This window comes from Pan troglodytes, chromosome 3, assembly GCF_028858775.2.
Source record: "Pan troglodytes isolate AG18354 chromosome 3, NHGRI_mPanTro3-v2.0_pri, whole genome shotgun sequence".
Classification (NCBI taxonomy): domain Eukaryota; kingdom Metazoa; phylum Chordata; class Mammalia; order Primates; family Hominidae; genus Pan; species Pan troglodytes.
This window is the reverse complement of record NC_072401.2, coordinates 103,355,018-103,379,112: the sequence shown is the minus strand read 5'-3', so window position 1 is coordinate 103,379,112 and position 24,095 is coordinate 103,355,018. Positions and strand designations below refer to the sequence as shown.

General features: G+C 34.9%; 1 protein-coding gene across 7 annotated transcripts in view; it reads right to left on the bottom strand.

Annotated features, from left to right (window-relative positions):
* BANK1 (B cell scaffold protein with ankyrin repeats 1) overlaps nucleotides 1-24,095 on the bottom strand; it is a 289,987-nt gene that overhangs the window by 166,738 nt on the left and 99,154 nt on the right. For 4 of the 7 annotated variants that reach the window (XM_009447927.4, XM_009447929.3, NM_001127508.1 and 1 more), the window contains 1 exon segment: nucleotides 19,497-19,602. In XM_009447927.4, coding sequence (XP_009446202.1) covers nucleotides 19,497-19,602 — 106 coding nt within the window. 7 annotated transcript variants of the gene reach the window in all.

Below are 24,095 nucleotides of genomic sequence, written 5' to 3'. Positions count from 1 at the left end.
AAGGCATAAAAACAAGTTCTACATCTAAATCTCTTTCCTTTTCAGAATAATGTAATGTGAGTTTTCAAACCTTAAGATTTTTAAAAATAACTATTTGGTAATGGCAGAATTACCATTACCAAGGGTCCTTTTAGAAAGGGGAGGGAGGTGTTTTTAGGGTGGATTAATAATAGAGTGTGGTATACAGTGGTTTCTGAACCTCTCTAGAATTTCAAAGAATTTCAGACGTTTGAGGATCATTACTACATAACAACTGCAAAAGTAAGAGGAAGTTTCCTAAGTCATGACTTATTCAAGACATTAATTAAAAAGTCCATTCTGCCCCACCTCCCCTGTGTGTGTGTGTATGTGTGTGTGTGCTTCTAATTGAGGCCAACCCATGCATACATTTTCCTAATTAAAATGAATGGATATTAGAGAGCCTATTTCCTGTTATCAGTTACTAATAGATACTATTTATGTTTCTTTTCCTAACTCTATGATATAATTATAGATGCTTATTACTGTTGACCCTGAAAAACCTACAATTTGTGTGTTGGCCCAGAGAAGACAAACATATGTGCCTTGGTACTTGAGCACAGACAGTTCAGTGCAGCATATTCAGAAGGCACACATGCCAATTTTTCATTCTGCTAATAGCAGATGCCATGAATAAGAAGAACAAAATAAAATGAAAAACAAAACCATGACAATCTAAATTGCTGCCTTAGTCCAACAAACAAGAATCATTTTATTTGGGGAGCACAAATATTACTAATTTGTATCTATTGATACCAGGGTTTTATTTTAGTCTATGGTTAACCTGGTTACCATTAGCTAAGTAATTAATATAATAAATTTTTACTGAGCACTAGATATTCTTCTAGGGACTGGGAATTAATCTGTGAACCAAATGGGGCTTCTTCCTAAAGGGCAGTATTTACCCATAAAGACAAAATGGCTGATATGTAGGAAATCATATACTAGGAAACAAAAATTACAATGTTTCTAGGATTGCAAAAATAATGAAAAGAGTATCTGAGGTTATTTCAAACTTGTTGTTATAAGTTATTCATTGTAATAGTAATTTATATAATTAGGCAGGAAAACTTGAGAGTCCTTCCTTTAAATTTAAGATAATCTGCCCTGTAAAGTTTCCTCTGACTGTTCTCTTTCTTTTGCGCTTCAATGACACCCCGAGCTCATGCTCACTATAGTGTACCGAGGCACAGTCATCCGGGGACTAGCAAAGTGGCCACTGGAGCTAGGCTGCCTGGATCCAAGCCCCAGCTCTGCCACTTACCATCTGGGCAAAGTATGCAACTTCTCATCTGTAAAGTGGAGATTAAAATGGTACCTACCTCAGCATCATTGTGAGGAAGTAAATAACAACATAAGTAAAGTGCTTAGACCTGTTTGACAGAGTAAGCAAAATGCATGTTAAGTAGTGTGTGTAGGGCACACACTGTATTTATGGCACTTATTTTTGTAGTTCTGTTTTCTCGTTCCTTGGCTTCTGTGCCCTCTGAGAGTGTGGGCTGTGTCCTGTTTATCCCACATTCTTCTACTTTCCTTCAGTGTCTAGAAGAGTACCTACTATGAAGTGGAGTATATTAAACTTTTTGTAAGCATTTCTGAGGGTTTTAAAAAAATGGTATGGGAAAACATATTTTTAGATGAACAGTCACTCTAAGACTACTTCATTCTGCACCCATGTTTTTTTTTTTTTTTCTTCGAGACGGAGTCTAGCTCTGTCGCCCAGGCTGGAGTGCAATGGTGCGATCTCGGCTCACAGCAACCTCTGCCTCCCGGGTTCAAGTGATTCTCCTGCCTCAGCCTCCTGAGTAGCTGGGATTACAGGCATGCACCACCACACCAAGCTAATTTTTCTATTTTTAGTAGAGATGGGGTTTCTCCATGTTGGTCAGGCTGGTCTCGAACTCCCGACCTCAGGTGATCAGCCCGCCTCGGCCTCCCAAAGTGCTGGGATTACAGGCATAAGCCATCACGCACAGCCTCTGCACCCATGATTTTAATTCAAGGACACAGAGTGATGGAATAAAAAATCTATCTTGACTTTAATTTGATATATGTCAATTTTACTTATGTACATAACAATGATGCCAATCAATTACTGTTCACTCAGTGGTTCTCATTGGTTATTCACAGGAGTAGAATCAGCATCATATAAAAATTTGTGAGAAATGTAAATTCTTGTACCCAACCCAGATCTACTGTATCAGAAATGTGAAGAGAGATGGCAGCAATCTGAATTTTAACATATCCTTCAAGCAACTCTGAAGCCTGCTAAAGTTTGAGAACCATGGCATTAAATAAAAGAAAGAATAGGGGCTTGGTTCTAACAACTAAAAAAAAGTGGATAGACAAGAAAATTGGGGTTAACCTCACAGAGAGCTAAATAAAACTGCAAAGTGTACAAAGTAGTGGACTTTCTCTCCATTCTGTTCACAGTTTCTGTAAGAAAACTTCCCTCTTCTGTCATGGTTTACATATTTTAAAATACATTTTCAATAGAGTAAATGGAAAAGACTATAATAGAAGTGAAAATTATGTGTATTATATTTGCCCCATGTCTTTTTACATTTTATGATGGTATGATTGACAAATAAAAATTATATATATTTAGTGTGTACAATGTGATATTTTTATATATGTTGTTGGGAGCAGGCCCCCCAAAATCTGGCCATAAACTGGCCCCAAAACTGGCAATAAACAAAATCTCTGCAGCATTGTAACATGTTCATAATGGCCCTAATGCCTGCGCTGGAAGGTTGTAGGTTTACAGGAATGAGGGCAAGGAAAACCTGGCCCACCCAGGGGAGAAAACCGCTTAAAGGCATTTTTTTGTGTGTGTGTTATACTTTAAGTTCTAGGGTACATGTGCACAACGTGCAGGTTTGTCACATATGTATACATGTGCCATGTTGGTCTGCTGCACCCATTAACTCGACATTTACATTAGGTATATCTCCTAATGCTATCCCTCCTCCCTACCCCCACCCCACGACAGGCCCCAGTGTGTGATGTTCCTCTTCCTGTGTCCAAGTGTTCTCATTGTTCAATTCCCACCTATGAGTGAGAACGTGCAGTGTTTGGTTTTTTGCCCTTGCGATAGTTTGCTGAGAATGATGGTTTCCAGCTTCATCCATGTCCCTACAAAGGACATGAACTCATCCTTTTTTATGGCTGCATAGTATTCCATGGTGTATATGTGCCACATTTTCTTAATCCAGCCTATCATTGATGGACATTTGGGTTGGTTCCAAGTCTTTGCTGCAATAAGCATACGTGTGCATGTGTCTTTCTAGCAGCATGATTTATGATCCTTAGGGTATACACCCAGTAATGGGATGGCTGGGTCAAATAGTATTTCTAGTTCTAGATCCTTGAGGAATCACCACACTGTCTTCCACAATGGTCAAACCAGTTTACAGTCCCACCAACAGTGTAAAAGTGTTCCTGTTTCTCCACATCCTCTCCAGCACCTGTTGTTTCCTGACTTTTTAATGATCACCATTCTAACTGGTGTGAGATGGATCTTATTGTGGTTTTGATTTGCATTTCTCTGATGGCCAGTGATGATGAGAATTTTTTCATGTGTCTGTTGGCTGCATAAATTTCTTCTTTTGAGAAGTATCTGTTCATATCCTTCACCCACTTTTTGATGGGGTTGTTTGTTTTTTTCTTGTAAATTTGTTTGAGTTCATTGTAGATTCTGGATATTAACCGTTTGTCAGATGAGTAGATTGCAAAAATTTTCTCCCATTCTGTAGGTTGCTTGTTCACTCTGATGGTAGTTTCTTTTGCTATGCAGAAGCTCTTTAGTTTAATTAGATCACTTTTGTCAATTTTGGCTTTTGTTGCCATTGCTTTTGGTGTTTTAGATATGAAGTCCTTGCCCATGCCTATGTCCTGAATGGTATTGCCTAGGTTTTCTTCTAGGGTTTTTATGGTTTTAGGTCTCACATTTAAGTCTTTAATCCATCTTGATTTAATTTTTGTATAAGGTGTAAGGAAGGGATCCAGTTTCAGCTTTCTACATATGGCTAGCCAGTTTTCCCAGCACCATTTATTAAATAGGGAATCCTTTCCCCATTTCTTGTTTTTGTCAGGTTTGTCAAAGATCAGATGACTGTAGATGTGTGGTATTATTTCTGAGTGCTCTGTTCTGTTCCATTGGTCTATATCTCTGTTTTGGTACCAGTACCATGCTGTTTTGGTTACTGTAGCCTTGTAGGATAGTTTGAAGTCAATTTTTTTCCAATTCTGTGAAGAAAGTCATTGGTAGCTTGATGGGGATGGCATTGAATCTATAAATTACCTTGGGCAGTATGGCCATTTTCATGATACTGATTCTTCCTACCCATGAGCATGGAAAGTTCTTCCCTTTGTTTGTGTCCTCTTTTATTTCATTGAGCAGTGGTTTGTAGTTCTCCTTGAAGAGGTCCTTCACGTCCCTTGTAAGTTGGATTCCTAGGTATTTTATTGTCTTTGAAGTAACTGTGAATGGGAGTTCACTCATTATTTTGCTCTCTGTCTGTTATTGGTGTATAAGAATGCTTGTGATTTTTGCACATTGATTTTGTATCCTGAGACTTTGCTGAAGTTGCTTATCAGCTTAAGGAGATTTGGGGCTGAGATGATGGGGTTTTCTAAATATACAATCATGTTATCTGCAAACAGGGACAATTTGACTTCCTCTTTTCCTAATTGAATACCCTTTATTTCTTTCTCCTGCCTGATTGCCCTGGCCAGAACTTCCAACACTATATTGAATAGGAGTGGTGAGAGAGGGCATCCCTGTCTTTTGCCAGTTTTCAAAGGGAATGCTTCCAGTCTTTCCCCATTCAGTATGATATTGGCTGTGGGTTTGTCATAAATAGCTCTTATTATTTTGAGATATGTTCCATTAATACCTAATTTATTGAGAGTTTTCAGCATGAAGTGCTGTTGAATTTTGTCAAAGGCCTTTTCTGCATCTATTGAGATAACCATGTGGTTTTTGTCTTTGGTTCTGTTTACATGCTGGATTACATTTATTGACTTGCATATGTTGAACCAGCCTTGCATCCCAGGGATGAAGCCCACTTGATCATGGTGGATAAGCTTTTTGATAAAGGCATTCTTAAGCCACAAACAATAGCATGAGCGATCTGTGCCTTAAGGACATGTTCCTGCTGCAGTTAACTAGCCCAACCTATTCCTTTAATTCAGCCCATCCCTTCGTTTCCCATAAGGAATACTTCTAATTTAATATCTATGGAAACAATGCTAATGACTGGTTTGTTGTTAATAAATATGTGGGTAAATCTCTGTTCGGGGCTCTCTGCTCTGAAGGCTGTGAGACCCCTGATTTCCCACTTTACACCTGTATATTTCTGTGGGTGCATCTTTAATTCCTCTACTGCCACTGGGTTAGGGTCTTCCCAACTGAGGTGGTCTCGGCAAGTGGCGTCCATTGTAGGGGCTCAAATCCAAGTTGATGGGTCTCCAGAGCAACAGTTGGAACAGAAAACTAGCTGGAAGACACCCTAGTACTCTTAAAGCAATCCCTGTGGTGAGTAAGAAGGGGAGCTCAGAAGCATCAGGGTAACAATGGTACAGGTGTGGGGTCTGGTTCGTTTCACTTGGGAACTTTTTCACACTGATGATGAGGAGGAATGAGAGTATAGCGAAGTAACAGAAGAGGTTACACAGCATGTTTATTTACCAGCTAAAGCTACAGCGGCAAAGGAAGGGAAAGGTTCATCCCTACACTTCTGCACCCCCTCCTTATTATTTGAAGAAAAAGACCCTCCAGATCTTTATTTTCCGGAGGACACTGGGCAAAAAGTGGTTGCCCCAGTGACTGAGCAGCACCTTGAACAACCACTCTTAGTTCTATTCAGGCAGGAATTCAGCAAGCTAGACGAGAGGGTGATTTAGAGGCTTGGCAGTTCCCTTTTAGAATATACCCCCCAGATCAACAGGGAAATATTATAGCTACATTTGAGCCTTTTCCTTTTAAATTACTCAAATAATTTCCACAAGCTATAAATCAGTATGGACTAGGTTCTCCTTTTGTAATGGGACTGTTAAAGAATGTTGCTGTTTCCAGTTGGATGATAACTACTGACTGGGACACTCTTACACGAGCTTGTCTGACTCCTGCTCAGTTCTTACAATTTAAAACTTGATGGGCAGATAAAGCTTCCATTCAGACTGCTCGCAATGCCCAGGCCCAACCTCAATATAACTGCAGACCAACTTTTGGGGGTTGGCACCTGGGCTGGTTTAGATGCACAATTGGTCATGCAGGATGATGCCATAGAACAGCTTAGCAGAGTGTGCATTAGAGCTTGAGAAAAAAATCACTTCAAGTGGGGAACAATACCCTTCCTTTAGTGCTATAAAACAGGGACCAAGAGAACCATACGTTGATTTTATAGTTCGGTTACAGGAGTCTCTTAAAAAGATGATTGCAGATTCGGCTGCTCAGGATATAGTGCTGCAGTTATGAGCTTTCGACAATGCTAATCCTGATTGCCAGGCTGCTCTGTGACCTCTCAGAGGGAAAGCACATTTAGTTGATTATATCAAGGCCTGTGATGGTATCGGAGGCAATCCGCATAAAGCTACTCTGCTAGCACAGGCAATGGCAGGACAGAGGGTGGATAAAGGAAATACTCCATTTCCTGGGGCTTGTTTTGACTGTGGGAAGCATGGTCATACTAAAAAAGAATGTAGAAAAAATCAGTGAGTCAGGCCGCCAGATAGGGAAAAAAGAAAACTGCTGATCCTGAAATATGTCCAAAATGTAAAAAAGGAAAACATTGGGCTAATCAGTGTCACTCTAAGTTTGATAAAGATGGGAACCCGATTTCGGGAAACGCCATGAGGGGGCCGTCCCATTCTAAATGGGGGCATTTCCAGCTCAGGCCATTCCCTCGCTCCCATGCAATGTCTGTCCCCCACCACAGCCGGTAGTGCCGCAGTAGATTTATGCTGCACAAAAGCTGTGAGCCTTCTGCCTGGGGAACCCCCGCAAAAGGTCCCAACAGGAGTCTGTGGACCCTTGCCAGCAGGGACAACAGGATTACTTTTAGGAAAGTCTAGTTTAGGTTTAAAAGGGGTACAAATACATACAGGAGTCATTGATTCAGATTATAATGGAGAAATTCAAATTGTTGTATCTACTTCTGTTCCCTGGAAAGCAGAGCCAGGAGAACACATAGCACAGTTCCTGATTGTGCCATTTGTGGAAATGGGAAAAAGTGAAATTAAACGAACAGGAGGATTTGGAAGCACAAATAAACAAGGCAAAGCAGCTTATTGGGTAAATCAAATTACTGATAAATGTCCTACCTGTGAAATAACTATTCAGGGAAAGAAATTTAAAGGTTTGGTAGATACAGGAGTGGACATTTCAATCATTTCTCTACAGCACTGGCCATCTGCATGGCCAATTCAACCCACTCAATTTAACATAGTTGGAGTTAAGAAAGCCCTTGAAGTATATCAAAGTAGTTATATTTTGCATTGTGAAGGGCCTGATGGATGACCTGGGACTATTCGACCAATTATAACTTCTGTACCTATAAATTTATGGGGAAGAGATTTATTACAACAATGGGAACACAAGTTCTAATTCCAGAACAATTACATAGCCCTCAAAGTCAACATACAATGCATGAAATGGGGTATGTCCCTGGTATGGGTCTAGAAAAAAATTTGCAAGGTTTGGAAGAACCACTTCAAGAGGAAAAACAAAGTTCCTGCCAAAGATTAGGAAATAATTTTTGATGGCGGCCATTGTTAAGCCTCCAGAACCTATACCTTTAAAATGGTTAACAGATAAGCGAATTTGGATAGAACAATGGCCGCTAAGTAAAGAGAAACTGGAGGCTTTAGAGAAATTAGTTACTGAACAATTAGAAAATGGGCACATAGCTCCAACATTTTCCCCTTGGAATTCTCCAGTTCTCGTAATTAAGAAAAAATCAGGCAAATGGCAAATGTTAACTGACTTAAGAGCTATCAATTCGGTCATACAACCTATGGGAGCATTACAGCCAAGATTGCCTTCTCCTGCTATAATTCCAAAAAACTGGCCTTTAGTAGTCATAGATTTAAAAGACTGTTTCTTTACTATCCTTTTAGCTGAGCAAGACTGTGAACAGTTTGCATTTACAATTCCTGCAGTAAACAACCTGTAGCCTGCTAAACGCTATCACTGGAAAGTGTTGCCACAGGGCATGTTAAACAGTCCCATAATTTTCCAGACATTTGTGGGGCAAGCAATTGAACCTAATCATAAAAAATTTTCACAGTGTTACATTATTCACTATATGGATGATATACTTTGTGCTGCCACCACTCGAGAAATTTTACTCCAATGTTTTGGTCATTTGCAAAATTCAATTTCTCGTGCTGGTTTAATTATAGCTCATGATAAAATTGAGACTGCTACTCCTTACTCCTACTTGGGGAACTTAGTAAATGACACTACCATTGTGTCACAGAAAGTAACCATACGTAGGGATCAACTAAAAACATTAAATGACTTTCAGAAATTACTAGGGGACATTAATTGCATACGACCTGTTCTAGGCATTCCTATCTATGCCATGAGTAATCTGTTTTCTATCCTTAGAGGAAATCCTAGTCTTACTAGCCCTTGGCAATTCACAAAGGAGGCTGAGGCAGAGTTACAACTAATTGCAAAGCAAGTCCATAGAGCTCAAATAAATTGAATAGATCCAGAGAAGACTCTAGATTTGTTAATTTTTTCAATTCAGCATTCACCTACTGGTGTTATTGTCCAAGAACAGGACGTAGTAGAGTGGCTTTTTCTTCCACATACTAATTCACAGACTCTAACTCCTTATTTACATCAAATTGCTACTATGATAGGAATTGGGAGAACTCGGATTGTTAAATTACATGGATATGATCATGGAAAAATTATTGTCCCTCTCATGAAGGCACAAATACAGCTAGCTTTTATAAATAGTCTTACTTGCCAAACCCATTTAGCTGACTTTGTGGGTATTCTCCATAATCATTTTCCTAAAATGAAGCTGTTTCAGGTTTTGAAATTAACTAATTGGATTCTCCCTAAAATAACTAAATCCAAACCAATTGAAGGTGCTGAGAATGTTTTTACAGATGTGGCTAATAACGGTAAAGCTTCTTATTCTGGCTTGAAAAGTAAAGTTTTCCAGACGCCCTATACTTCAGCTCAAAAAGCAGAGCTTGTAACTGTAATTAAGGTATTGACTTCTTTTTATATGCCCATTAATGTGATTTCTGATTCTTCATTCGTGGTTCATTCCACACAGTTAATTGAAAATACTCAGTTACAATTTCATACAGATGAACAACTGATGACTTTATTTACCCAACTGCAAACAGCAGTTAGAAGTGGAATGCACCCTTTTTTCATCACTCACATTAGGGCTCATACACCTCTTCCAGGACCTTTGACTAAAGGGAATCACATGGCTGATCGCCTAGTTGCTAATGCAATATCTAATGCTAGACATTTTCACAATTTAACCCATGTTAATGCCTCTGATCTCAAATGCAGATACAGCACTAAGGAATATTTATTTGGAAGAACTGATCGTATGTTGAACTTAAAGCAAGGCTCAATAAATTTCAAAGATGTAAAAAAGTATATAAATGGACAATTATAAAAGATACCATTAGAACAACAGCACAGACCTTTGTAAATATCAGATGAAAGTAAAAAGGGAATAAACATCAGTCAAATTAGTAAGTATAGATTAAATCATCTACTTTAAAAATATTTTAAAATTGCAATCCCAACTAAAGCCCACATCATGCTAACTTCCAAATACCCTTTATACAAAACAAACTGAAAATTACATGCTAAACAATATTTATAATAATTTATTTCTTAGAGAAATATAAAACCTTAATAGCATTTTTAGAAAAACAGTATTGTTAGAATAATATTTCAACTAAACATTACCCATTATATTCCTACAAAAGTAATTTCCATTTGCATCTTGTAGATAACGATCACGAGGAAGATAATTTCTTATAGTCAACCAGGTGTCATGGGTAGATAGAGGTCATGCTTATTTTTCAGATTTCTGTTATTGTCAAAAGTTTGTTCTGTAAGAATGTATGAATAATTCTCATCTTTCCAGGTCACATTTTCAGCTTCCAAGATGACTCAAGTCAGAAACGGATACTTAGCCAGATAGGAATGGTGTAAAATTGGCTGGAGATGGGCCAGGCATGGTGGCTCACACCTGTAATCCCAGAACTTTGGGAGGCCGAGGTGGGCAGATCACGAGGTCAGGAAATCGAGACCATCCTGGCTAACACGGTGAAACCCTGTCTCTCTAAAAATACAAAAAATTAGCCGGGTGTGTTGGCAGGCGCCTGTAGTCCCAGCTACTCAGGAGGCTGAGGCAGGAGAATGATGTGAACCTAGGAGGCAGAGCTTGCAGTGAGCCGAGATTGCACCACTGCACTCCAGCCTGGGCGACAGAGCGAGACTCTGTTTAAAAAAAAAAAAACAAAACAAAAAAACAAAAAGTGTCTGGAGATAATGCAGCCGACTACTTCAGCTTTCAAGCCTTGTTTGCTTTTTATCATCTGCCTCTTGATGCTGGTGTTCTCCCACTTTTTGAGTTTTTGAGTTCTTTGCTTAATCTGTTACTTTTTTTTGATGCATCTGCTATTCTATCCTTTGTATTTCACATGAACTTTTTCATAATTTGTCCTATAGCTTCTAGTCATACCTTTCCCAATATCTGTGCATCTTAACTCAGTCTTATTAATCTGATACAAACTCTGGAGATGCTTAAAATAGGGAAAAGGTATACAGCAAATGAAACTGAGGTTCACTACATTGGAAAATGAGCAAAAAAGCAGTCAATTGAAATTTTACATAGACCTGTTCTACGTTTTATCTGGATAGCTCTTTTTCCTCTCCACTCATTAACACTTTGCATTGCCTCAATCAGTCTGCATTCCCATCTGTTTTTAGATATTTTGTGGCTTTATACATTTGGGGTACATAATGAATCAGAATTATAATTCTTTATCTTCCCAGGCATTTGCTCTATAAATAATACCTATTGACACTGAGTTTCACGAGAAACCAATATATCTACATTATTTTCATGGCACAAAGAATTGGGAGTACCTAGATCCATGGGGGTACATTTCTAGCATTAATGGATGGTGTTGTGTATATCACAAGTTATTTTGTGGCCTTTTTTCACTTGTCTCTGGAGTAGGACATGACATGGTTGATAATTTTCTTCTCTCAGAAACTTTATCTTCAGTTGGCTTTTAAAAGACCTTGAGTGGCTGCTTCTTCTCAGTCTCTTTATGGAAATTTCTCTCCCAGGCCTCTAAATACAACAATGCGTAGGACTCAGATGTTTGCCCTGCTCTGCCCTCTCTGCAGAATAATCTCATTCAGGCTATGGCTCTGAATATCACATATGAGCTCCTTCCTGGGTGTTTGACTTATATACTTAATACCAACCAATGTATTATCTTTTAATTAACATAGCCAAAGTAGAACTTTTGATCACACTGTCAAAACAGTGTCATCACACTGTCAAAACTATTCTTGCCATAGCACCTCTATTTCAGTTAACAGCATTGATATGTATTTTATTTATATTTTTATAAACATGTCTTTAGTTACACACAGACCCATCCTCTCTTTCCTTCATCTGCAATCTATCAGTATGTCCCACAATCCTTACTTTCAAAGAGCTACCAAGCTCAAGCAAATCTCTTCACCTCCACTGCTAACACCCAGGTGACAGCCACCTTCAAGCCTCTCCTGTCACTACTAACACAGCTTCCTATCTGGTGTTCCTACTTTCATTTTTACACACCATCATCTATTCTCTGCGTAACAGCTAAAGTAATATTTTGTCTTATGTAATTAGATGATATTAAGCGATGTGTAAAATCCTCACATGGCTTTTCATCACTTCCTAACTCTCTATCCTCTCACTTTATTTTTCTCATAACCCTTATCACTATTTGCAATGGTCTTATTTTGTTGCTACTGTTTTATTACTCTGTTACTCTCAGTGACTTAAATAAAAGTTTCATGAAGAAGAACTTTCCTATACAGGCCGCCTGTTTCTGGAGCACCTAGAAGAGTGGCTCTTAGTTTGTACTTGTTACATAAATGAATGAATAAGATTGCTTAATAATTTTTCACATCAAGGTGTTTCTAATTGGGAGAAAATACTATGTCCACAGGCTTACCTTTTTCATCTATAATTACAGGGTCCTCTATTATTTCAGAATATGTGTTGTTATGGTAATGGAAATGGGCTGAGAGGGGATTATAAAGGTCATTGAAAAGTGGAGAAGGGCTTACCATTCCTAAATGCTTATTCCTTAAAGCTGGACTCAGGATAGCACATTGCCTGTGCTTCGCAGTGTTAGATTGCATCCTGAGGCCAAAAGATTTCTTTGACTCTGTAAGAATGTCCTGTCTTCTCTATCTATGCTCCTTGTATACTCAGGCCAGAGGTAATTCCTTGTCTGGGGAGTGATTCTAGGATGAAGAAGGCCAAATTCTCATCCTGGTATCAACCTTGTTGTTTAGTTTTTTTCCTTTTTTCTCTCCCTTCTTCTTTCCTTCCTGTTTTGTACTCACAGCCTTCAACCACAGTATGTTTGTAAGCATACCTTTTCAAACTTCACATCTGGGGAAATATAGAATCTTTGAAGAAACACTGTAAACGTGAATAACAATAGTATAATTTTGAAAAAATCTTTTTTTGGTTACACAGGTAAAAAAATTTGAAAGATTCAAACTGGCTGTTTTATATTATTTGATTCAAACTGAAGCATCAGTTCATAAAATTAGCTTGAGAATATGCTAAAATTATTATTGGCAAGAGATGTGAAAATTTGTACTTGTGGGTTGTATTAGCAAAAAAATGGAGTGGAAAAATCTATAATTTTACAGTCAATTTACATGCCAAATCTTCAATTTAATCACTAGAAGTTTTTATAATGTCTTATGTATACATCAATCCCTAATTTAGTGTATTTACTTAATGATGATGTGTTTGTTACTAATTTGAAATGAATTTACATGACTACATTTTTCCCTACCATCTATTACTTTTCATCCCAGAAAAAATACTCTTGCCCATTTTTTTTTCTTTTTACATTGATTTCTTCACAGCTTCTGATTTTCTTCTCAGGTGGTTTAAAATGCAAATGGAACAGGTTCGTAAAACTTCATGCTTTGCAAAATTTGTATACTGGAAAAATATCTCAAAAAGATTGCTTATAAAATCTCCTCAGTGTTGATTTTATCTTTTCCTAATTTTCTTTTCAGAGAGTAGTAATTCCTCACTTGCTAAAAGTCTTCTTTCTCTGTAGAGCCATGATACATCATATAATATTTGGTTTCATCCCACAAGTATCAAAGAAAGGGGCGCCACCAATGATTTAAAAACATAATTTTTAAGTAAGATTTTTGATGTTAAAAAAAACCTTAAGATAAATAGGAATAAATGTAACAAAGATTGTCAAAAGTTTTATAAAATACAATATTTTTTGAAATATGTAAACAGGTCCAAATAAAGTATCATGATATTTTTTGCCAAATTAATTTATAATTTTATTTCAATTTTATAGTTTTTCATGGAAGAATGACATACTGATCTTAAATACCAGAGGACAAATAAAGGAGGTGGAACAAAAATCATTTAAAGAAAAAGTAGGGGCCAGCTCTAATACATACCAAGATTTATTATAAACTTTACTCATGTACTCACATAAAATATCATATAAAAGACGAGCCACTAATTAAGTACACATTTGCAAATGTGAAAAACTGACAAATAGTTACTATTTAGAATAGGTATACTGAAAAAGAAAAAAGCATTTTCAAACTTCAATAAGAAAAGAATAACAACTAGTAGAAAGAAATGAAGCCTATTAAATGGAAATTCACTAAGAAAAATCAAACTTAATAAACAGAAGATGCTCAACTATGTTTGTAATTAAAATATTATTTAGAGAGAGAGATTCTTAACAGCTATCAGATTGGCAAAAATAAATAGCTTTACAATTCTTAACACAGAAGAGATGTTGAGCAATGTCAAAATACTGCTAGTGAAATTGTTAATCAGTGCAAACATTTTTGATAGAAATTTGAAAATATCTAGCACTGTAGAATATGTACATATCTGTTTAGAACAGAAATTTCACTGATATATAGCTCCATCCCATAGGTATCAAGGAAAGGAGCAGTCACAAATAATTTAAAAATATAATTTTTAAATAAGATTTTTGATGTTAACAAACTCGTAAGATGAAGAGGAATGAGTCTAACCTGGGTTTTCAAGGTAATTGTATCTCCTGAGAAATTATTAACATATGCATAGGGTTTCATATGCAAGATTGTTCATTGTAGCATTACTTGCAACGATAAAAAATTGAAAACAACACTAGTATTTATTAGTAGAACAGATACATATTGTGCGTAATCAACCAAAATAATCCTATAGAACATTTAAGATGATGACCTAGATCTACATATATACATGTATAGATATAAAGAATTTATATGGATAAAAAATGATAAGTTGAAGGAAAAAGTATGATATAATTTACATAAAAATTTACAAAATTGTACAACAATATATGTTAATCATGAAAACAAATACACATAGTGAAAGGATGAAGAACACAGGAATGATTGTCAAGAAATTTAATTAAAATAATGGTTAATTTTCAAGGTGTAGAATCACAGAGCGAAATAGAGAAATTCAACTAGATCTATAATGTTTTATTTCTTAAGAAAAAAAGATCTGAAGCAAAGTGTTAAGATCTGACAAAGCTACAGGGTGTTCTTTATATTATTGTCTATATTTTTCTGCATGTTTAAATTATTTAATTATATAAAAAAGACAATCCAATGGACAGTTAGTTCTCTTCCACTGAGTTAGCAAATGGTCTATTTTCTGTGAACCTAAAGATATTACCAATCCCAGACAAGTCTTAGAGCTACAGTTACCACCACATAATGTATTGAATATCCAGTTAATGCTCCATATTTCAAAGACATATTTGGAGATAATATTCTGAGTTAATACTTTCACAATTCTGGGTGATCATCTGCTGTCCTCTTTCAGATTAAAATATTGCTACCAATTATAAATGAATATATGGTTTGACATGCTTTTCTATAAATTGGCATGGGTTCTACTGAACCAGCTCTTTCTAAGTGAAGGTAGATATTCTGGGGAAAAAACCTACTTTACTTTTTCCTAAGTTAATTGCCACTTACGATAAATGAACCGGCAACTGTAGCCCCTTTAAAAACAAGCATTTTTTTGTATAAATTTATGAGGTACAAGTGCAATTTTGTTAAATGCGTAGATTGTAAGAAGTAAAAATAAAAACAAGCTAAACTATATTTTTTCCTGTCCATGACAGGAGAGTCTCTGCATTATCCAGGCTTTGGAAGGGCTCTGAAAAGAAGTTATGAAAATTCTTGGATCTGCTGCAGTGAGATTTATGAGACTCTGCAGCAGGCTTGAAACTCAGAATAGGTGAGAACTGCAGAGCGGCTAAAGCAATTGTGTTTGCCTAAGTGTGCTGTTCTGCTTCACCATCACACCAAGTCATTTTTTTAATGACAACTCATAGCATGTGTGTTCATATATAAATCTACAACCAAAACAGAAGTTGCTTAAAATAATACTCATACTGGAAGTGATGCACTCTGATATTTTTTCTATTCGAGTACTGTATACATCAGCCCAAAATTGCCTATCATAATCTCTTATATTGACTTCACAGTTGCTGATGATTCACACACTAGAAAGTTGTTCATGAATTAGTTCTATGACTCGCGTGTTCAAAAGTCCTGTATTGCATTAACATATCAAGTTTATTTAGAAACCTGATAACATTCTACTGCCAGAGAGAACTTCTTTGCATGGAAAATTCTTGTCAATGGAAAGCACTAATTTTAAATCAATAATGAAGCATTACAAGGTAAGAGAACATTAAAGCAGAATATTATTTGTTATGTATTTTCCCTCTTATTTCCCTATAATGCAAGAAAACATGAGTGTATTGTCTAGAGAGGAATAAAAAATGACCAAGACCTATTGACATGGAATGGTATTTTACTTATTATAAATGAAGTGGCAGGAAACTAAACCCAGAATTTACCAAAATAACTCTAAATTAAGGATGCGGCAATAATAAGATTTTTTGGTTGATATAGCATTTCACTCCATACTTTTAAAGAACCATAGGTATCTGCAGGTAATTCCATGACAAATCCTTAGGGTAGGTCAATCTCAATGTATACTTTCTCAATTCCTTATGATTATGTTCTCTCAGAGAGACTCAATTTCTCAATTTCCCATAGCTAACATACAGAGAAATAAATAATTGTTTAATAAATAAAATAGTTCACCAAATAAAGACCTGTCCTCAGGATAGATACCTGGGGTAACACCTGATTCATGGTTTGCTGAATTTACCTCTCAGAATGCCTCTAGTAGGTTCTTCAGCAACCCACCATTTCTCTTTCCAATTCCCTTGATTAATATATGTATAAAGGTAACTTAAACCCTATCAATGTGAACATTATGAAACACAGGTGCAAAGTCTTAAAGGCTAGATATTCTGAAGCTGACATTGATCCAAGACTATTGGGTCAAGGAGGCAAGCAAAACCCTAGCTGAGTCATATTCATGTCTTTACTGCATATTCTTATTACATATATTATGTTATTTTGTATTTTAATTAGAAATTAGAGCTTAATGTTATGGAGATTCTTTGGCTCTGTTATATATAGGTTTTATGACATCTGTTAATGCAATAATACCCAGCAATAATGCTTCTGAATGAGTTATCTGGATTATAGTAAACTTTTCATTCTTAGCTTTAAGTTTTTTTTTAATTTTGTAATTTTTTTCAGATACAAAATTACCATTAAATTATAGTGATGGTTCAAAACTTTCATATACTACTATCTTTATAACCTTTGTTAAGAGAGGGTAATATTTTTTTCTGTGTCAAAATTCAATATAAGGAAGAATTAATTTGCTGGTCTATAATACATTGAAGCAATTAGGGGCTAGTAAATTTGACTGCCCATTGAAATCACCTGGGAAACTGTAAAAACTACTGATGGCTGGGTCCTACTCCCAGATTAATAAATTGGTATAGGGTATGGCTTGGGCATAGGATGTTTTAAAAGCTACACAGGTGATTGCAATATGCAGCCAAGTTTGAGAACAATTGCTCTAAAGTCTTAGTACCTAGTGAGAGGTCTGAGGTGTAGCAGCATCAGCTTCACCTGGAAGCTTCTTAAAAGGCAAACACTTAGAACGTACCCCAGCCCTGCTGAACCAGATTCATATTTTCAGGGACTCCGATATAACCCATCCAGAGTTCTCCATCTATAAAAATAAGGGGCCACAATTGTCTCAGCTTTTTTAGCTCTAAAATTCATATTCCACAACCTAAACAGTATACCGAGAGGCAGTTTTAATCTTATCTGGAATTCTTTACATATAAAAACAGGAAACCAAAACCATGCCATCTTCTCCATCTCCACAATTTTGATTCCAGAATCTAAGCAAATATAATGCTGAGGAAATTTGTAAAATTGTGTCATAATTCCATCTTCACACCATTGTATGCACTTTCTCTTGCCTAGAATTCCTTTTTCCTTTCTCTGTCTTCATTGGTTCCCTAGCTTGAATGAAGGTTATGACTAGTATCAAATCACTCAAGACAAACGATTACAGGAGATGAGGAGATGGGTCAATTACCAAAGCCATGAGGTGAGGAGTGGTTTGTGGAACAAAAGTTCCTAATTAAGACTTTTGAAATAATTTCCAAATCGAACTAACCTGTTACCTAGCCTGCTTTTTATTCAATTAAGTACACATTGGAACATTATTCAAGCCAGCAAATACATTTACAATAACATTAATTTCTGATGGTTGTATTAATAGATGCACCAAAATTTATGTAATCAATTATCTATCTTTGGAAGATTATTTTCATTCTTTTGGCAGCTATAATTATTTAAGACCTAGGTAAAATCCCACTTCCTTTTTGAAGCACACCTTGAAAAATTATGTACCCTTTATCTAAAATTCTATTGTTAATATAATCACTACCACCAAGTTTATCTCATTGATTCTTTCTATAAATACATGTATATTATTTTTTTCCAATTAAATTATGTGTCATATGTAAAGAATCATATGCTCCTTTTCTATTCTCATCTAGTACTTAATTTTGTAAGTGAATTACATATTGTTAAAATGTATATTGGAAACAAAAATAAAATGTCGCTAATTTCACAAGACTACTTATTCACAGTTAGCATACCATTGGCTTTTCTTCCTAACAGAATCTCACCATTATGCAGCTTCTCACATATCTAGGTGAATCACAAGCAGTTGTGCCTTAGGATTCCTACTCTTTTCTTATTGCTGTCTTGAAGCCTTCCAGGCTGATGACAAAACTGCTTTAAATAGCACAGAAACCCTACAGAAAATAAAACCCTGCTCATTAATTTTTAATATGTCAACATTAGACTTCTCATATTCTTTAGCTTCATGTCTGTCATATTCACCATTACATCTCTACTTCAATGTTTCACACATAGGCATATAAATGAATTATAAACAGTATGTCAACAAACTATGCAGGAACAAAAAAAATTCTAAAATATACTACTGACCTCACGATGACATCTGGAAATATAATTTTTCATGTATATCTCCTACATATACTTTTCTTGATATTTGTATATTTTTAACCACATATATAATACACAGTTGTAGAAAATACAGATTCAATAAGGTGAAACAAGATGTAATATTTGAAATTGCACAACCCAAACATAACTACTGTGAACATCAATTTATATATATAAACTTATCTGTCCAGACCATCAATTTATATATATAAACTTATATGCTGTTAAATGTACACGTACTTTTTTAAACAGATGATCACACTCTCTCTCTGACAGCCTGCTTTTTATTCACTTAAGTATACACCAAAACATCACTCCGGGAAGCATAAATTTATAATAATATTAATTTCTGGTGGTCACATTAATAGATGTATGAAAATATGTATAATCAATTACTTATCTTTGTAAAACATTTCCACTTTTTGGTTATTATAAACAATGATATGATGAATAATTTCTATCATAAATGAAGTTGCCCAAACATTTCCTTAGAGTAAAAGTCAAGAAGTAAGCTTTTTAATTGCAAAAGTTACGTGCATTTTTAAGGCCTGAGATAAAAAAATTTATCAAACGAACATCCAGAAGTTTGTACTAATGTACCCTTTCACCAGGAGTCAGGAGTTGTCTAAATCATCTCATCAGCAGTGCAGCTACCTATATTTTTGGTTATAACATTCATTAAAGAGTTACATAGAATGGAATGTGATAAAAAGAATAATTGGTGCAGCTGGAAAATACTCACATTTGTTTTGAGAACAAATTTCAGTTTGAAGAGATTGGAACTCATAATATGGTATCTCATGTTTGAATATGGATGTAAGGACACCATCAAGTTCTTCAATGCTATTCTGTTTTCAAGTGAAAAAGAAAATTTTCACTAGGTTAATTATTTACATAGAAACTCATTTTAGTGCAATTTAACAAAAATTTATTAACTGGAGTAAACAATGGCTAATCTTTAGTAATACTGATAACTTTTTAGAAAGAATAAATCGAAACATAAGGGCCTTGCCTAAAAACCAATTACTAAGATAACAGAAAAATGGATTCAAGAAATAAAAGTCTCTGCTTTTGGATAAGAAACTATAACTTTGGATAAGAAAATATAACTTTATATTTTATAACTATAAAATATAAATTTTAAAAGAGAATTACAATAGGTCAAGGATAACCATGAAATTTGTTTCAATAATAAATTTTGGTAAAAATATATTTTGCAGTTTAATAAATGAAATGATAAAATGATGAGTCTTTTTCTTCAACTTAAGGATCAGAAGTGAAATGGTTTAAATTATATTATTGCTGTGTCTAAGTGAGGGAAAATATTTATCTTGGCCTTTCTTTTCCCCTGCAGATACAGAGTAACTATATTCTACTCTATTTCTCTAACCTAAGCATCTTGGGAGGAGCCATCCAGTATTCAAGTGTCCTACTGCCCATGATATAACCTGTTAAAAAGACCAGTATTCTTTTCAAGTTGTCTTATGTCATGCTATGACTGGGACGAAATTGCTCAAGACACAGGTGATTATAGCTAAGGAGGTGGGCCAATCAACAAAGTCATGGGATGAAGAGGGAACTGTGGAACAAAAGTTTCTAATTAAGAGTTTTGAAAGGATTTCCAAAAATAAAACTATAAATATTGTCAAGACATAGTCACAAATTAAATAACTGTACTGAAAAAAAAGATATTTTTGTTCATTTATTTCTTAATTTTTCAGAATTCAGGGTGCAAGTAATAAAGTGGTTTAGGTCTCCCTGGATTTCTTGAAAGTCATGCTAAGAAGTGAAAAGAAGGAATGAAAAATCGTTTTCTCAACTTGTAGCTATGTAATGCATAACAAAACCCAGCATTCATAAGCATCTAGTAAACACCACAGACTGTGCAAAGCTCTTAGCTCTGGATTATATTTTTTAAAAAAAGAAGGGAAAATGTGACAACAAGCTCTGCCTTCCAAAAATTCAGTAATGTAATCACATATGGGCAATGAAGAGTCCCAGGTACCATGTTGAAAGTCACTATGAGTTAGGTGTAGGGTGGGCAAAAGGAAACTGTCTCAATTGCACGAAGAAAGAACTGGCCAGCAAAGGCTTTATGGAAGACATGCTCCAAATTGAGATGACCATACACACAAGGAGCATTCTAGACTAAACAAACAAATTGCATATAGGCATGTAGGTATCACATGCATGGCCTGGTTAAGGATTCTAGGTACTTCCATAAGAAAAAGAAGAATGAGAGATAAAAAGGAAGTGGGCATTTCAAATAAGGCCTTGAACACCTGATAAGTTTGCAATTCATTTTGTACTCAATGAGTAATTGTTTCAGGCCTATAATGCTTAATGTGGAAACATTTATAATGTGAAATAAATTAAACTTATTTAGGTTTTAGCATAATTATGATTGTTTATGTAGTTGAGTATTTATATTCAGTGGAACCTATCCTATAAATGAAGATGACACAATTTTATATTAGTTGTTATTACTGTTTTAATCTCTTCAGGAAGCCTTTGAAAGGAGCAGTGGGGCAAAAAATTATTGGTAATATGTTGACACTTTATACTAAAGCTAAAAAAAGTGTTTTAGTGATACAAACTGATGAAAGAAATTTTAAATATATGAAAACCATAACATTAGTTTGTAAATTTTCTTTAAAATTTGTGTCAATGGCCATGACAGTTCTGTATAGCATATTATCTAGCCATTGACATTTTTACATGAGGAGCTCCATCGCCATTTCTTTTTAAAAATATACAAAATCTAGTGGGTAGAGATTGATGTGGCATAGAGTTATTACACTCACGTATAAGTTAGGCATAAAATAGCTTCTGGGATTCCTTCCAGATCTGAGACTCTAAAACACAGATGAGAATTCAAAACAGCAAGAGTTCCCACTAGGAATATGAAAACTACCATTTCTCATGGAGGGTACCACAGCACTTTAACGAGAGAAATGCCATAGATAATATAGTTAAATTTTAAAAATAAAGTAGCGATGTATTCAGAATGAGAAAAAAAGGTCACCACATAGACAAAGACAATTAATTAGGAAAGAATATGGATAACTCTTAATATTCCAGCCCACCATAGTTAGTTGAATCTAACCACTTCTACCTTAATTTAATAATCATACTCCTAATATTATGCTTGCATATAAATAAGTGGTATATAACACAAAACAAAGATGTGAAAAATCACAGAAATGGCTATGAAAAATAATTCCAAGATTTCTCCTTAGAAGACAACCTAACCAAAAATATCTGACTGGAGTAGTTATGCTCCTTTTAAAATTATGTTTCAAAGACACAATATGCATCCTTTCTAAACATTGGCATTGAAATTTTAAAATGACATAAGTTAGAATTTTTCTCTTCTTATAATAAATTGTGCAACCCAAAGAACATTTGATGAAGTTGATACAATTGTACAAATCTTTCAAAAAGAAAGATTGAAATAAAATAGTATAAAGTTTGCTCATCAAAAAATCACATTTATCCTAAGACTTTAGTTTATGAACTTGATGTGAAATTAAGAATAGAACAAAATGATGAAATTATATTAGGGTTATTATTTTGTTATTGAACAAATTAAACACATGCCCATAATATATACATATATATACATATACATGCAAACATGCATCTGTATTTATTGAGAATATTGGAAAAAGAAAACAGAAAACAGACTGAGAAATGAAATAACCAGAAGGCTGGTTAAAAAACAATGCTTTATGTTCATGAAGAAAGTGTTAGGCTACTCCCAAGAAATTTTTTTTTAGTTCCAGATGAGGGAATAAGGGATTGATGAATGTAACTTAAAAATCATTTGCATATGTATTTATAAATCACAACTCTATTTGAATCTGAAAGTGTTATATAAATTTACACTTATTTCTGATAAATAACTTTATTATTATGACTATTTCTTCCTAACTAGAAAATATAAACATAATAAAGATATAAATTATATTTTAAATAATATTCAGAATTATGGAATTTACTTCTGGAAAGATGTAGTAGTCCTATTTTCCTTTTTCCTCTCCCTAAATACAAATAAAATGTCCAACTTTCAGTAGAAAATCACTTTTTATATGAAGTACCTGGACGATCACAAATTGATTGTAAAGAAACAACCAATAAAAATGCCAACACCAAGAGGACAAAGATGTTAGAATTATCTGTCAAAGGTTTGAAAACAGCTCTGGTAAAAAAAGTAGTTCAGCAAGCAATTATAATCATGCTTGAAACAAATAAAAAATAGAAAGCTTTATCAGGAAAACAGAAATTCTCAGCAAATAAATAGAAGATACAAAGAAGAACCAACTAGAATTTTTAGAACTGAAAATACAGTAATCAAAATTATACCTCAGTGGGTAGGCTTAACAGTGACATGAAGAGAACAGAGGAAACAATCAATGAACTTGAAGACAGAACAATAAAAATTACTCAATCTGAACAATAGGAAGAAAATACACTGAAAGAAATAAGCAGTTTCAAGCACTTTTAAGACTATAACAAAAGATTGAACATTCTTGTGATCAGAGTCCCAGGAAGAGATGAGAAACAGGGTGGGGATGAAAAAGTACACAAGGAAATAATTCCTAGAAACTTCCTGAATTTGGCAAGAGGCATAAACCTATAGACGGAGCAAGCTGTGAAAAGCAAAAACAGGATAAACCCCTCCAATTCCATGCCAAGACTAATCATAAAACTTCTGGAAACTAAATACAAAGAAAAGATTTTGAAAAAAGTGAAAAATAAATAAAACTTTATCTATATGGTAGAAACAATTAGATTGCTAGAAGCAGCTATGAAGGACAGAAAGAAGTGGCAAAATATTTGTCAAGTGTTAAAAGAAAAGAACTATCAACCCAGAATCTTATGCCCAGCAAAAAATACCCTTCAGGACTGAAGAGAAAATCAAAGCATTTCTGATAAAGAAAAACTAAGGGAATCTGTTATCAGCAGATGTGGCCTAAAATAATGGAAAAAGAAAAGTTCTCTAAACCATAAGGTTATAATGAAAGAAGACCTTTTGGCACATCAGAGAGCAAGAACACAGTAAGCAAAAGTATAGGTAAGTATGATAGACTTTCCTTCTTCTCTTGAGTTTTCTAACTCATACTTGACAGTTAAAGATAAGGTATAACACTGTCTTATGTGTTCTAAATGTATGTAGTCAAAATATCTAAGACATTTATATTATAAATGGGGGATGGGTAAAGAGAAGTCAAAGGAGGTAGGATTTTTATACTTCACTCAAACTGGTAAAATGAAGACAGCGCTAGACTATAAGTTTTGTATATATAATATAACACCTACATCAACAACTAAAAAAGTT